The sequence below is a fragment of the Mauremys mutica genome, chromosome 6 (assembly GCF_020497125.1).
Source record: "Mauremys mutica isolate MM-2020 ecotype Southern chromosome 6, ASM2049712v1, whole genome shotgun sequence".
In the NCBI taxonomy this organism is placed as follows: Eukaryota; Metazoa; Chordata; order Testudines; family Geoemydidae; genus Mauremys; species Mauremys mutica.
This window is the reverse complement of record NC_059077.1, coordinates 43,201,270-43,216,483: the sequence shown is the minus strand read 5'-3', so window position 1 is coordinate 43,216,483 and position 15,214 is coordinate 43,201,270. Positions and strand designations below refer to the sequence as shown.

Sequence of the window (15,214 nt, the reverse complement as noted above, 5' to 3'; positions counted from 1 at the left end):
AGCCCACCTGTAATTAGAATATGTTCAGATTCAAGGTTTAGATCTCATCATTTTTAGTGTACACTGAACTTTGAACTAATTTTTCCACCACATTACATCCTCGTAGTACTCCTCTGGTTTACTGAAGATTTCAAAGATATACCATTTTGTGACACCACAACTATAAAATTAACTGCATGATTTCAATGACGACTTCCATTATTCATGGTGTTACATTCTGGAATAGCTCTTCTGAACCAGCAACTAATAAGAACATCTCACACAGGTTGAAAAATGACTCTTTAAAAGACAATTAAAATGTATTTTCTGCACTGAAGTCAATTTTCATCTGTTTTGCAGTTCATGTGTGAAAAACATCCCCTATTGGGCTCAGGTAACTCAAGGCCTGAACAGGTTTTCCTTTAACTTTCCCAAAATATTTTTGGAGAATAACCGTAACTACAGGATCATTACTTCAATTCTGTAATACATGGCAGAAAATGTCATGTAATTATGTGACTTATTAAAATGCTGTGCTGAGCAGAACAGTTGTAGTTTTCCTTCAAACAACAACAGTATACAAGGGCCTTCTGGGAACTGTAGCCTCCCACCCGAAAAATCAAACCAACTAAATCAAGATAAAGTTAAAACATAAGGCAAGTCTTATTTTCTACTTCATAACCAAGATCCTGTAAACACTATTAAATATACATCAGGTCACAGCAAACATAAGGACATGGCAAGTTAAACTGGTCTCTCTTATTACAACTTGATTTTTTTCTTTGAATTTTAGAAGGAAAGAAATTAATTGGCTTTCTGGGAATAATAAATAGCCAGGGACGGAAACCAACATTACCAGGAGCTATTTCTACTGAATAAAAAAAAGCCTTGCATTCCAAATCAAGGCTATAAAAAGGTTCTGATGTTTGGCATTTCTCTGACATTTTTCTTTCTTTTTTTTTTTTTTTTAAAATAAATCCACAGTAAAATCAAAACAGCTTCCTACTTAAAGAACCTACTATGGAAAAAAGCTGAATGCTAAACAAAGAAGTTAAGCTATATTCTATCAAACATTTCTCCATTTGCAATTCATTTTGGTAATAGAGATAGAACCTGGATAAATGCATATAGGACTTGAAGCAGGAGATTTCTCTTGCTCAATACATAATTCATGTACTCTGCCTGCAAAGTGTGTAAAATGAGAATTTCACACCACAGCATGAGCCATGGAGCTGCAGAGAAAAGGCAGATGAAATCATATTTTACTGTGTGAATTTTATTTTTTAGCCTCCCAATATTTATACAAAACCATCACTGACAATCCAAATGCACTGACAGATCACCCACTGTTCCCATTGTGTTAGCACTTGAAAAGAGATCAGGCAGAAAGACAGACAATTTGTTTTTGTATTTTTTTTTTAAATAGTGGATCAGGTTTTTAACAGCTGAGTGACTGTATTAGGTTTGTATAAGAATGCCAACGGTAGCTGATTTTAAAATCCCAATGTAGAGACTCCTATTTATCTGTGCATCATCCTCAAATCTCCATTTTATTTCTACAATATTTGATTATGTATCTGAATACCTCAGAGTGTCCCTATTACAAAATGAAATACAAAACAGCAGGGTAAAAAAGTGAATTCTCTACTCACTGTACTTTAACTAAATAGAATAAAACAAGCTTTTTCAAAGTTAAATTTTTAATGAGTGAAACGTGAAAATGTTAAAAATACTACCTGCAGCAAAAGTGATTTTGGGCTATTTTACATGCTAATTTTCACAGTAGAAAATAAACCTAGATGCAGATGCAAAATATTTACACAAAAAGCAACCATTCTTCTTAATGGTTGTTGTGCTAAATAAAGTATTGATTCAAGACCACACCATGAAACAACAAATGGAAAACAAACTCAAAAATAGGCTCAACATACTGTAAAGTTCATTGGACCTGGAGTGAACTTGGAAATGTAACACAGTCAATGTTAATTTCTTGCTTCATACAGCACAATATTTACATGAAATATTTTCAATTTGAATTATAGAGGAAGAACAACAATGAATCTTATGTCTCTTTGTACACTGGATCAAACTCGTATAGAAACGGTAAGGACTGGCCAATCAAAAAACTTCAGTTCATGAACGCCAATAAGATTTTTTTTTTTTAGTTTAAAAAATTCTACTTTCATGAGGGTCGTTCCAGTCTAAAGCAGTTTATAGAACATATAAGGTGGCTCTCTTTAAATAGCACTTTCATAACTTCACAAATCTATGCCTTTGATACAATATAGGATAATTTAATAGAATGAGGTAAAACTGCATATTACATTCACACAAGACAAATATGTGAGATTTACAGAGGTAATGTAAAATCTGAAGACTTCAATCCACATAGACTTTATGTAAATTGTTGTGGAAGTGAAAGTTAAACCTGTTATTTCTTGTACCTCTCTTTACTGTAGGAAATATTCCTCTCAAACCTTAGCTATCTTCTCTATAATATGCAGGTCTGATTTCTTTTCTGCAATGTTATAAAGTTGAAAATTTTTAAAATTCACAATGAACATGACCAATTCATTTATTAACGTACTATTAATGCGTGCGTGTGTGTGTGTGTGTGCGCGTCTCTGTATATACACACACACAGTGGTCGGCCCTAATAAATAATCAGATGTTTAAAAACAAACAAACCACAGTTAAGTACAATCTTTGGCCTCACAATCCACAACCTGATCCAAAAGGGAAGGCCCCACAATCCAACTCTGATCCCATTGGCTTCAATCGGACTTTATGGGGGAGAAAGTGTCAGACCACACTTATCAGATTATACAACTGGGGAGCTTTGTAAACAAACAAACAAACAAAATAAACCAAACACCTCTGCACAATGGTGACCAGCAAAGAACAGATGTTTTAAAACTTTGTATGTGACCTTTGTAGGATAAGCACAATTTGCTTTGTTTATACAGCCTATTTATGTGATATACACTAGTGGTTCTCAAACTTGGGCCACCGCTTGTTCAGGAAAAGCCCCTGGTGGGCCAGGCCGGTTTGTTTAACTGCCGCGTCTGCAGGTTCAGCCGATCGCGGCTCCCACTGGCCGCGGTTCACCACTCCAGGTCAGTGGGGGCTGCGGGAAGCCGCAGCCAGCACATCCCTTGGCCCGCGCTGCTTCTCGCAGCCCACATTGGCCTGGGACAGCGATTGGCCAAACCTGCGGACACGGCAGGTAAAGAAACTGGCCCGGCCCGCCAGGGGCTTTCCCTGAACAAGCGGCAGCCCAAGTTTGAGAACCACTGATATACACAAACAATGACGGCCCAATCTGGAGTGCCCTGCATACTCAGAACTCCCAGGAAAGTAAATGGAAATTATGAGTGTGCAATCAATGGTAGGATCAGATCCACATGATACACAAGCTATACCTTCAAGTTTCATCTTAGATTTTTACAGTGTCTAGAATCAATGCAAACAATTATATTTTATTTTGGTGTCTGAACAGTAAAATTAATCTAATGACTTTCCATGTGGCAGAGGCTTGCAGAATTGCTGCATAATGAGAAGCTGAGTTAGGAGGAAATGTGTTCAACACAGAGGTACTATTGACTATTGGGAGGGATAGCTCAGTGGTTTGAGCATTGGCCTGCTAAACCCAGGGTTGTGAATTCAATCCTTGAGGAGACCACTTAGGGATCTGGGGCAAAAAAATTGGTCCTGCTAGTGAAGGCAGGGGGCTGGACTTGATGACCCTTCAAGGTCCCTTCCAGTTCTAGGAGATTGGTATATCTCCAATTACCTTTATTACATTGCACACTGCATATAAAATATTTAGTATATCTATAATGTGTGTAAACATACAAAGATACACACACAAATATATTTTTCAGGTAAACTTTTCTTGAAATAGAACTGAAATGCAAAATAAAATCTGTTCTAGTGAAGAATAATTTGCAACAGTTTAAAATATATTATTTTAAACAAAGCCTTCTGTAGCTGTATATTTAACAATGGTACATAATGTACAATTGTAATACAATATCTTTTGTGCTATAGCCATGAATGTTCTTCATACAATACAGCAGAGATTACTATTTTACTCTGCATTATAAGGAAAGCTGCTTATCTGACAAAGTTTCATAAGAAGTTTTCTTCAAGGCAAAGATGGTTTCATTATACAAAGGATTGTATTCTCTGAGCTTAAGCTCTAATGCTTATACACAAAGTCACTACAGGTGTCTTTGTTGAAGAGTTAAGCTTGGGTGACTGGTATCCAGGCCAGCCTTGCCCAACCATGAGCAGCCATTCTGCACAGACATACTTGAGTTAGCGTCCTCACTGCTGCTGCACTTCTTCATGTGTATTACTAGGACTTCCAGAAGCATATCCCATGGTTCTTTGTGCTGTAGTAAGCTGAACCACTATGATTTTTTCCCAGTAAATTGTGTAAGAACTTGTCTGGTCTTCTGGAACTTTGGGCACACAGGAGTTATTGTGAGAAGTCACTAGTGGGTTATCAGCACTCGAGTGATTTAGCTTACATCCTCACTGCAAAGTGGGCAGATTACCATCTTGATTGAAAGCAGAACCTGGGCTCTAACCCATACCCCAGCCTTGCCAGCTAGCTTGGGTTTAAACTGCCACTAAACAGGGGCAAGAGATTTGCGTATATGGATGGAAGGCAGTTAGAAGAAACACCCAAGTAAGAGCCTGAGTTAACTGCAGTGAAGACACATTCCCAGAATATACATGCAGATGCACAATAAAAATGCTCTACATCTGTTTATACAGAATAGTATTAGTTAGTTTTGATGAAAATATCTATACTCAATAGGGAAAGTTCTCCCAAATTATATGATCTGTAAGGAATATCTGCATGCGATGCTGCTGTGAGCTAACCACAAGTCTTGTATAAGTATAGAGACATGACAATTGAAACAGAGGTTGAAATTTAAGCTACTAATGCTGAAGCAATTAAAATACCTAAATCGTTCACAGCTTGTTATGTACTACCCTGCACTTAAAATGGTACCACTGATTTTTGGAGAGGAGGAAGAGAATAAATTTTATTCCAGACTTTTAAAAAACCATGGTGTACTCATTTATTTATGAATGACCGTATTTTTCATGATTTATGAAACTATAAGTGATCACCCTAACCTGCAAGAAAATCCCCTCAAGGAAGTAATTTTATCTCGTATCCATTATTTACCTTGTAGCATCAGAATAGTTTTAGTTTTATAGTGTTAGCCAGCATAAGCTGCAGTAAGGTTTTTTGGGGGAAAAAGAAAAAAAGTCAATTTTTTCTCTGAAGTTGAGCTATTCTGATATAAATTCCATCGTCACCAGTCAGAGGTGGTATAAATGACAACATACAACTAATTCTTATTTTCCATTTCATACAAACGTTGGCATCTACTTCATGGACTCAAAGACCTTATTTACACGTGCAGCAGCATTTAGAGTATGTGTAGCACACTCAGACAACAAGATCAGAAGGGACCACTGTCTAGTCTGACATACTGCACACTGCAGGCCACACAACCTCACCCATCTACTCCTCTAATAGGCCCATAGCTACATACAGTAGCATATAGCTTTGGCTACCAGAACCTTTCCCCGCTTCCTCCGCCCTGCCAAAGTCTTTTGCTGCAGTGGGGAAAGACTCTGGCAGCAGGACACTAAAAATAGCAGTGTAGATGTGAGACACACTGCTTGGGCGCATAGAGCGCCCACGTAAAGTATACAACTCAGGGCTCCGGCATGTAGGGAATTCTACTCTATAAGCAGTGCCTCACCATCTACACAGATATTTATACCCTGCTAGCATTGTCCGTTCTCTACACGCTGCCTTAAGCGCCTATAAGTACCTATAGTCAACTTCAGGTACTTGGATTTTCCAAGAATGAAGGCATGGAAATGACTAGTGCTATATACCTGTTACAGACATTTGGTCATATAGTCACAAAACTGATGATATAAGCTAGCAACAGAAATAAGGCAGTATATGTTTTGTGGTGCAATTTTTCCATACACTGCACAGCTGGATACCGGAAAGCACTCAAGTGGAAATTCCAATATTGGAAAGGATGGCATAACGAAGCAGCCAACTCCTTCACTTTTGGAAGGAAGAGTTACAGAAAGTCATTATTTCTGTGAAAACCCACATTCTCAGTGAATGATACAACCAAAGCTACTGAGAAAACATTTCAGGTTGACGGGGAAAGGTGGATTTTGTGATGGGAGAAAATACTGGCATATTAGATAATATACAAGATGATAATTTGCTATTATTTTAACAGTGTGGTCATGCACCAACACAACATGCAAAAGTTTGGAATTGTTCAGTTGAAGTCCACCTCTCAATAGCCAGTATTCTTCATCTCTTTCTTCCAACTGCCTACATTGTTGCTTGTAATCAAAGCTTAAAAACACATGCATAAGAATTTCAAATTAGGGTATCCAAAACAGTAGCCCTGAGAGAGCTCCAGTTGGGGTCTCTGAATCACAGAAAGTTTTGCTTAGGGGTTTAATGGCTTTGTTTCCAGCTTTAAAAGAGAGTTATTGTTTTGTGAAACACAAACAAAACATTCAGACAAGGATATTTTATAATATACAGAAAAGTAGGTGAGATCCCAATAGCCACCTCAGCTCTCTGCCTCTTTATTAACCCTTTCCATCTATCAACTGGAAGACACTCCTGTCCATGTGCTGCCTGTGGGTTAGAAGGGGTGCCTATCTGTCTATCTTCTTCCTTCCCACTCCACAGGTCTCCGGAAGCTCTCAGGTATTCTTGTCATAGTGCATGCACTGTTGTGCCAGCATGAACCCAACATTAGAATATTCATACATTTAGTTATTATTTTGGCATACTGCCAAGATTTTCCTGAGAAATGCAAATCAGAGATGGGAAATAGCCTTTTTAGCATTTATATCAGCAAAAGCTAAACTGAATTTCATGGGAGAAAGAAAAGGAACTTCTGTAGATCGAGACTGTTTCCACTGCCTAATATCAAACGTCTGCGGCACACAACAGAGGTGAGAGCTTCTCAAAGAATCCTTTATAATGGAAAGTCTTAAGCACCCTAAATACATCAAAGGCTTTTTATTCCTATGAAGTGTTTAGTAACAGAGCTGGTCGGAAAGTGGTATTTTCCAAAAAAAATTTCAAAAGAAAAAATATTTTTCACAGAAATATTCCAGTTTTCAAAAGCTGCAACTTTTTTTTGTCTGCAACATCTCCTGATGTTCTGCAGCGGCTGTTTCTTTCTCTTCCACTTACCCCCACCCCCATTCCCTATCCTGTAGGCCCTGGGGTGTGTGTTTTGCAGTTGGTGTGTTAAAAAGGGTTTGATATGAGGTCCAGTAACTCAATAAGCTGCTTGGGCAGGGTCCCGGTCATAGGTCTCACCCCCACTCTGAACTTTAGGGTACAGATGTAGGGACCTGCATGAATATCTCTAAGCTTAACTACCAGCTTAGATCTGGTCTCGCTGCCACCATCCAGATTTCTGAGTTACCTGGAAAACTCTCTTCTCCCCCCCCAAAACCTTCCCCTCCCTGGGTAGCCTTGAGAGACTCCTCCACTAAGTCCCTGGTGAACACTGATCCAAATCCCTTGGATCTTAAAACAAGGAGAATTTAACCATCCCTCTTCCTTTCCCCCTCCAATTCCTGGTGAGTCCAGATCCAATCCCCTTGGATCTTAAAACAAGGAAAAATCAATTCAGGTTCTTAAAAAGAAGGCTTTTAATTAAAGAAAAGAAAGGTAAAAGAAAAAACCTCTGGGAGACAGCATACAGCTGATCTCACAGACAACAGATTTAAAACACAGGATGTTCCCCTGGGCAAAAACCTTAATACACAAAAGAATACCCAATTTGATAATTCCCCTAACTGCACAAAGACAAGTTACAAAAGAAAATAAACATAAACCTATTTATTCCTTTCTAAAACTTACTACTCTGATAAGAGGCTGGTTCCTTGATCTTTTTCACTCCGGCTGAAACTGACTAAACAAAGGAAACTTCTCTCCTTTCTTTTGAAACATCTTGTTCCCCCACTGGTTCCTCTGGTCAGGTGTTAGCTAGGCTAGGTGAACTTCTTAACCCTTTACAGGTAAAAGAGGCATTAACCCTTAACTATCTGTTTATGACAGACCCTGAGCACAATATTGCACAGTGAGGGTGTGGCCTCCATGTCTCACGCAGCGTATGGGCTCCCTTTATCTCATCTTTCCTACTTCCTGTGTGGAGGAGGGGAATATTTTGGGACTCTAGCTTCCAGCCAGGGTTCCTGGGCAGGCCTGAGGGTGGAGAGGAGGGACTGCCCTTGGACCCACGCTCAGGTTTGTAGAAACCAAGGCCACTCATGCACAGTTGAAATCAGCACTAGATCAGCCCTGCTAGGTAGAGTTTGGGGAGTGGTTTCCTTGTCAGATAATCTTTTAAATAAAGTTGCGGCCTCCACATTTATCCATACTGTGGCATACATGTCACACTGTTTCCATATCCACATCAATAGTGTCGGGTGACATCTGTTTTGATTATATTAACTGGTCTTTAAATAAATAGGAATGTTGAACTAAAGGTGCTTGGTTGATTTTTTAAATGCCTAATGCTCAAATAAACGTATCAAAATTAAAATGGAGACTTCGCAATTGTGGCTCTACTCTGGAAGTTACTATAAAAAAAATACATGGGTAGAAATGAACAAAACATTTTGGATGCCAATAGGAAAAGGTGTTTCACAGAAATGTTCACTATTCTCCTTCCCCCACAAGGTTCAGCCTGGGTTTCACATTTATTATGTCCACATTGACTCGAACATAAGATTTTGACAAGTTTTGAAGTAAAAAATTACTTTGCTAATTTCCAGGCCTACAAATTCAGCCAAAATCTGAGAGCTGATTCTTTCCTTCTCATGCGCTGCCATCCATAATAAAGGTTCTGCAAGCTGAACAGTGCCCTCATTTATAGCTCTGCAAAATCACTGCCTTCAAACATTTGTTTAAATATGCAAGAAGGAATAGTATCCTGCACACACACATAGCTATTTCAGCTTTGCAATATTAACTTGAGTAAAAAGGTAGTGTAACTTCTTTCCCCCCTCACCCACTTAAGCAGTTATGACTGACCATACCCAGACAACAGCTCTGCTGAGTGAGATGGTGCCATTTTTGTACCTTGACACTTCTCAGAGTCCAATTTAAAAGCCACACTTGAGAGCTTGGGATTTTATGCATCTTATGAGAGATCTCAAGGAATTTGGGAGTCTTCCCCGATTCTGAAGTGACAATATGTTATATACTTCCCCTCCTATGAAATAAAACACATTTTAACCACAATATGAAATGCTTTGAAGTTGCAGCTCGGGCTGCAGCTTGGGATCTGAAGCCTTGGGATGAAATTGGGCTTCAGAGCCTGAACTGAAGCCTGAACCGCAACATCAAAGCACTGATTACACAGCTAGTTTTAGTATGCTAGTGCGAGCACCAGTATCCCAAGTCTGTCAGCCTGGGCTGGGAAGCTCACTGCAGGCTGACCAGACATACCCTTAGAATGCAGCATGTTAGCACTACAAATCAGACTCCTCTAATGCACTTAAACACGCTGCGTGGACAAGCTCTTAGTTTTGCAAATACCCAATACACTTAGGGATGGTCTAGACAGTATTTGGTCCTGCCATGAGGGCAGGGGACTGGACTCGATGACCTCTCGAGGTCCCTTCCAGTCCTAGAGTCTATGAATCTATGTGCATGCAAACTGTGACTAGAATTCACTGGGGGTATCTGTGCACTTACGCAGAGGCGTGCAAATGTGCATATGACTTTTTACATGCACGTTTGAAGATCTGGCCCAAAGTGACTTCAACAGCTAAACAGAGGCTGAGATTCTGAATTCAGTTGTAAAACTGAAATAACTACACTGAAATCAGTAGTTAATTGGAATTGGAAAAGGTTCAGAAAAGGGCAACAAAAATTATTAGGGGTATGGAACGGCTTCTGTTTGAGGAGAGATTAATAAGACTGGAACTTTTCAGCTTGGAAAAAGAAGGCTAAGGGCAGATATGATTGAGGTCTATAAAATCATGACTGGTGTAGAGAAAGTAGATAAGGAAGTGTTTACTACTTCTCATAACACAAGAACTAGGGGTCACCCAATGAAATTAATAGGCAGCAGGTTTAAAATAAACAAAAGGAAGTATTTCTTCACACAACGCACAGTCAACCTGTGGAACTCCTTGCCAGAGGATGTTGTGAAGGCCAAGACCATAACAGGGTCCAAAAAAGAACTAGATAAATTCATGGAGTATAGGTCCATTAAAGGTTATTAGCCAGGATGGGCAGGAATGGTGTCCCTAGCCTCTGTTTGCCAGAAGCTGGGAATGAGCAACAAGCATAGGCGCCGACTCCGTGGGTGCTCCGGGGCTGGAGCACCCACAGGGAAAAATTAGCAGGTGCTTAGCACCCACCGGCAGCCAAGCTCTCCTTGCCTCCTCCTCCTCACGCGCTGCGTCCCCGCTCCTCCCCCTCCCTACCAACGCTTCTTGCTGCCCGGCTGCCTAACAGCTGTTTGGCAGCGCTTTGGACATTCTGGGAGGGAGGGGGAGGAGCAGGGACACAGCACGCTCAGGGGAGGAGGTGGAGAAGGCGCTGCAGGGGCAGGGAGGGGATTGATCATTTGAGTATTACCTATTCTGTTCATTCCCTTTGGGGCACCTGGCACTGGCCACTGTCAGAAGACAAGATACTGGGCTAGATGGACCTTTGGGCTGACCCAGTAGGGCCATTCTTATGATGTAACTGAGATTGAACTCTGGCCCCAGGAACACACAGAAGGTTCAGCCAAGTTTTCAGTATTTTCAAATACTTGTTAGATATACAAGGAGTTTTAATCTGGATAAATAACATTAATTTTTACCATGCAGTATAATCTCAGAGAATTTCTACATCCCAGAGCCCATTAAAAAATGGGAATACACATACATAAATGACTGGACACAGCTTTATAGAGGTAATGTAGATTTTACCTTGGAGGCAATAGCATTTTTAGGCTTCCTAGACTCAACGTCACTTTCAGAGTCAGATTCTGATTCAGAGTCCGATGAACTTTCCTCTGTTGAGCTAGATTCTGAGCCAGAGGAACCAGAACTTTCCTTTTTTTTGGAAATCATTTTTGTTTTCTTCTCTGGGTCATCTGAGTCACTATGTGTAAAAAGAATAGGTTCTTCATTCATTTTTAAAGTCAAGGAATAATGAACAATATCTGATTGTAAAAAAGAAACCAGCATATAGAAAACAAACACTCAGAAAATGTTCTACACTCTGGCATTCCAAACTTTTAATAAACTAGGCTCTCATTAAAACTGAAACTTGGTGAAGATGGCACAAACAGCAAGACATATCCACAAAATTATATAGACATTACTGTGTATCTTTAAATAAACTATTTTACCACATTATCCAAACCCATCAATTACATAATCACATACACTTCAAAAAGAATAATAAAATGGAAAGGTCATAAACCACCACTAAAAACAAAGTCATCAATAACTATTAAGGGAATAACTAATGTCTGGGTGTACTAAATTTATGGCATTTTCTAGAAAAATGTGTCTACCGTATTACACTGAGAAACTTTCAGACTAGGTAAGCTTTGATTAAAGGAATCTGGATGGATTTAAAAGCTTTTTCGGGGGCAAAACATCTCTTTTCTGGTCAATTTACTATTGTTCATTCATGCCTCTAAATTAAATTAACTAGAACGAGAAACATTTATAAAATGAATTGGTCTGATGCTGGAATGGGCCAACACACAGTGTTATTGTTGTGCCACATTCTCACACCCTTTCTCATGCTGAGTAGTACCTTACTGAAATAGCCCATGCATATCAGTGGAATATTTCACAGGGCAAGATACCACTTCACAAGAGTAAGGCAACTATATAGAGCACGGATTTTTAATGGAAATTTTGGTTCTGGATTTTAAATAAATTTTACACTTTTGCTAAGTCTTTGGGGGAAATGAAGGTATGTGCCCTGTGATGCTACTGTTCCACAAGATGCACAATACTTTACAGGGAGAAAAAAAACGCTGGGAAAAAAATCTAAGGAGACAGAAAAAAGTTGGGAGGAAAAAAATCAATATTTCTTAGAACTGAATTCTCTGAAGCTAATATGATTCTCACTTATTAAAAATGGAGACATGGTAACACTACACAGCACATGTAATTATATTTTAATGCTAAAAATTATATTTTTAGAATCAAAGGAAAGTAATACTGCTTAAAGCAGTAGCTTTAACATGCCATGAATCTAAAAATGAACAAGAGCGCTACAGCCACATGTAGGAAGCAACTGTTACAAGAATATATTTGTTTTTCAAAACCAAGGTGAAAGAAATAGGAGGTTTTTGAAGCAACATCAGAATTAAACTGCATATACAAAAACCTTCCACAAACATTTATTTATGAGGTCACTGAAAAAAGTCACAATTTTCTTCTGTTTAAACATAGTTATTCATTCCAATCAAAGCTGGTGCCAACCAAACCCATCTCTGTTTCCTCACAGGCCCTAATATGGAACCTATACAACAGTATTTGCAACAAAAAGGAATCCACTGTGAGCCAGATATTCTTTCAGTTCAATAAGTAAAGCAATTCGTTTTGAATAAACACAGCTTCTAGCTTTAAGATAAGATTTTCAAGATAAAAGTATTATTTTATTATGCATCATTCAATTTTGATGGGTAATCATTGTTTACCTTACTACTTAGAATTTCACATGTTAATCTAATGAAAAGAATTTACTGGTAACTAGCTTTTTAACTTTGCAATGATGAAAAGCCTGTATTAATTTAACCTACAGATTTCATTTGTTCTGAACAGGAAAAACAATATAAATCACTTTTAAAATCATTAAATCCTGACTTAAATTAATAAAGTCATAATTAGGGCATTATGGTGTGTTTGTTATGGAAGTGGCAGGGCGAGCTGCTTTAATTACTGTCTGTAATAAAAGGAGCAGAGTGCGTACTGCGCCCCAATCAGCGCTGTCAGCCACGACTGAGCTGAGCTGCAAACTCATCAAGTGAGCTGGCAGCAGGCTACAGAGTAAAGGGTGATCATGTCTGCAGAGGCCACTTGCTGACAGCAGTGGAAAAAACAGATTCATACAATCCAAGGTATTAGCCCCAATTACTCAAAATTTTAATGATACTTTAATACATTATAATGCTGTTAATAATGGACAATCTTAAAAAATGTTAACACTTAAATATCTTATAACTGTCTCCCTTCACAGCCCTTGCCTCTACTATTTGGATCATAATCTTTTTAATATAACATTATTTAGAAAAATCAATTGTCTTAGTTACATAATGGCAAAGTGTTGAAGGATTTAATTTTAGCCCTCAGCAAAATTGCCGCAAAAGGTAATTAAGTGTTTCATACAACTGCCTGATCCCTTAACCAGCCTCCCAAGGTTACTTCTATTTTCAAAAAGCCACCCGAAGATTTTGCTACTGAGGTATGAAAATTCAGCTTAAGAAGAGTTCAATTAATGAAAATATGAAACACATACATTCAAATTATACTGAAAAAGGTAATGTCACTCAAAATGTGTGGGCGTTTATGGCTCTTTTAAGCCAATGTTTTCAGATATTTCCACCGAGTGAAGAGAGTAGCCTAATTTGGTATTCAAAAGTGTTTATAGACAAAGCACTCTGAAATGCTCTTTAAAGGATAAAAACACACAACATATTTACCTTTCCTCAATAGTTTTGAACTTTTTCTTTGCTGTACCTTCTTTGCTCTCTGATTCACTGTCACTCAGTTCTTCACTTGAACTCTCACTATTCTCCATGCTGCTGCCTTCTTCCTTCCCATTTTCCTCTTTTTCACTTTCACTAGTAGATTCACTCTCTAAAAACACAAAAACACTGCATCTTACATTTTTATTAATATAGTTTTATATATGTAGTACATAGTGGAGCCCAAATGTGTATATAGTTATAAAAAAGAAATGCATAATTTTATTCACCAGATTTATTTTATAGTTACCCAGAGTGCAAACGTTTTTTTGTTTTTTTATTTTCTTTATCCTTAACTCGTAAATTTTGCTATTTCAAAAGGCTGTTCTCTTGAACACGCAGTACTGTACCTGTCCAAATTAGGACACTTTAAATTGATTAGTTGTACCAAGATCCTTACCAATACTCTTGAAAAAAAATACATGTAAACACAAGGAGTAAGAAATGGACTTCCTGAATCCTCTAGTCTAAGCCCTTGCTCTAATGAAGGACTACCCTCCACACTAATTGCCTAAGTATTTTATTTAATCTTGAACACCTGTATTGATGATGATTTAACCACCTATTTCAATAAGTTATTCATTCTCTAACTAACCTTATAGTTGAAAAAACATTCCTAATGTCTAACTTGAATGTATCCTTTTCTAGCTTCATCCACTAATCACCCTAAGTAATTCTCCTCTACTAAGATACACTCATTTTTTAGCAGGAATTCAGATGTGAAAACATCTCTTTTCCATGCATTTCAACCTTACATACACACATGCTAATTCTTCTGATTCTCAAATGCTAAACATTGAAGCCCTGATTGCCCACTATGTCTGAACTATATTCAGATGCAGTGGAGAGGGGCAGCCCCAAGAAGCTGCTTATGTGGTTTTAAGTACCCTTAAAAGACTGGAGTATCTGGACACAAAGTTCCTTACTTCACTTATTTCACACAACACCTCTGATATGAGCCACCTGCCATTCTTTCCCCCATCATTAGCCCAATGTCTACATAAATAGAAAGTTTGATACTCTATAGTGAGAGCATAATGCAATCAAACCATAGCTCAGTGGTTTGAGCACTTGCCTACTAAACTCAGGGTTGTGAGTTCAATCCTTGAGGAGGCCACTTAGGGATCTAGGGCAAAAATCAGTACTTGGTCCTGCTAGTGAAGGCAGGGGGCTGGACTCAATGACCTTTCGAGGTCCATTCCAGTTCTAGGAAATAGGTATATCTCCTATTATTATTATATACTATAGCAGTGATACTCAGACCTCAGTGGTTCAGGAGCCAAATCAGTGATCATCATTAACCAAAAGAGCCACAAATCGTGTGAATTCATTGTTTCATTTACTATAGTATTATATATATTCAGATTTAAACAGCATGACAGGGGAAATATGTAGTTTTATATTATTATTATTTATTATTCTCACTG

The 15,214-nt window shown here is 38.4% G+C and overlaps 1 protein-coding gene across 1 annotated transcript in view; it reads right to left on the bottom strand.

The window, feature by feature from the left end:
* The window catches only part of AP3B1 (adaptor related protein complex 3 subunit beta 1), a 271,189-nt gene that overhangs the window by 92,333 nt on the left and 163,642 nt on the right, over nt 1-15,214 (bottom strand). The window contains exons 19-20 of the mRNA XM_045021277.1: nt 13,743-13,899; nt 11,005-11,179 (exon numbers count right to left, since the gene is read on the bottom strand). Of these exons, the coding sequence (XP_044877212.1) occupies nt 11,005-11,179; nt 13,743-13,899 (332 nt within the window). The remainder of the gene's footprint in view (nt 1-11,004; nt 11,180-13,742; nt 13,900-15,214) is intronic.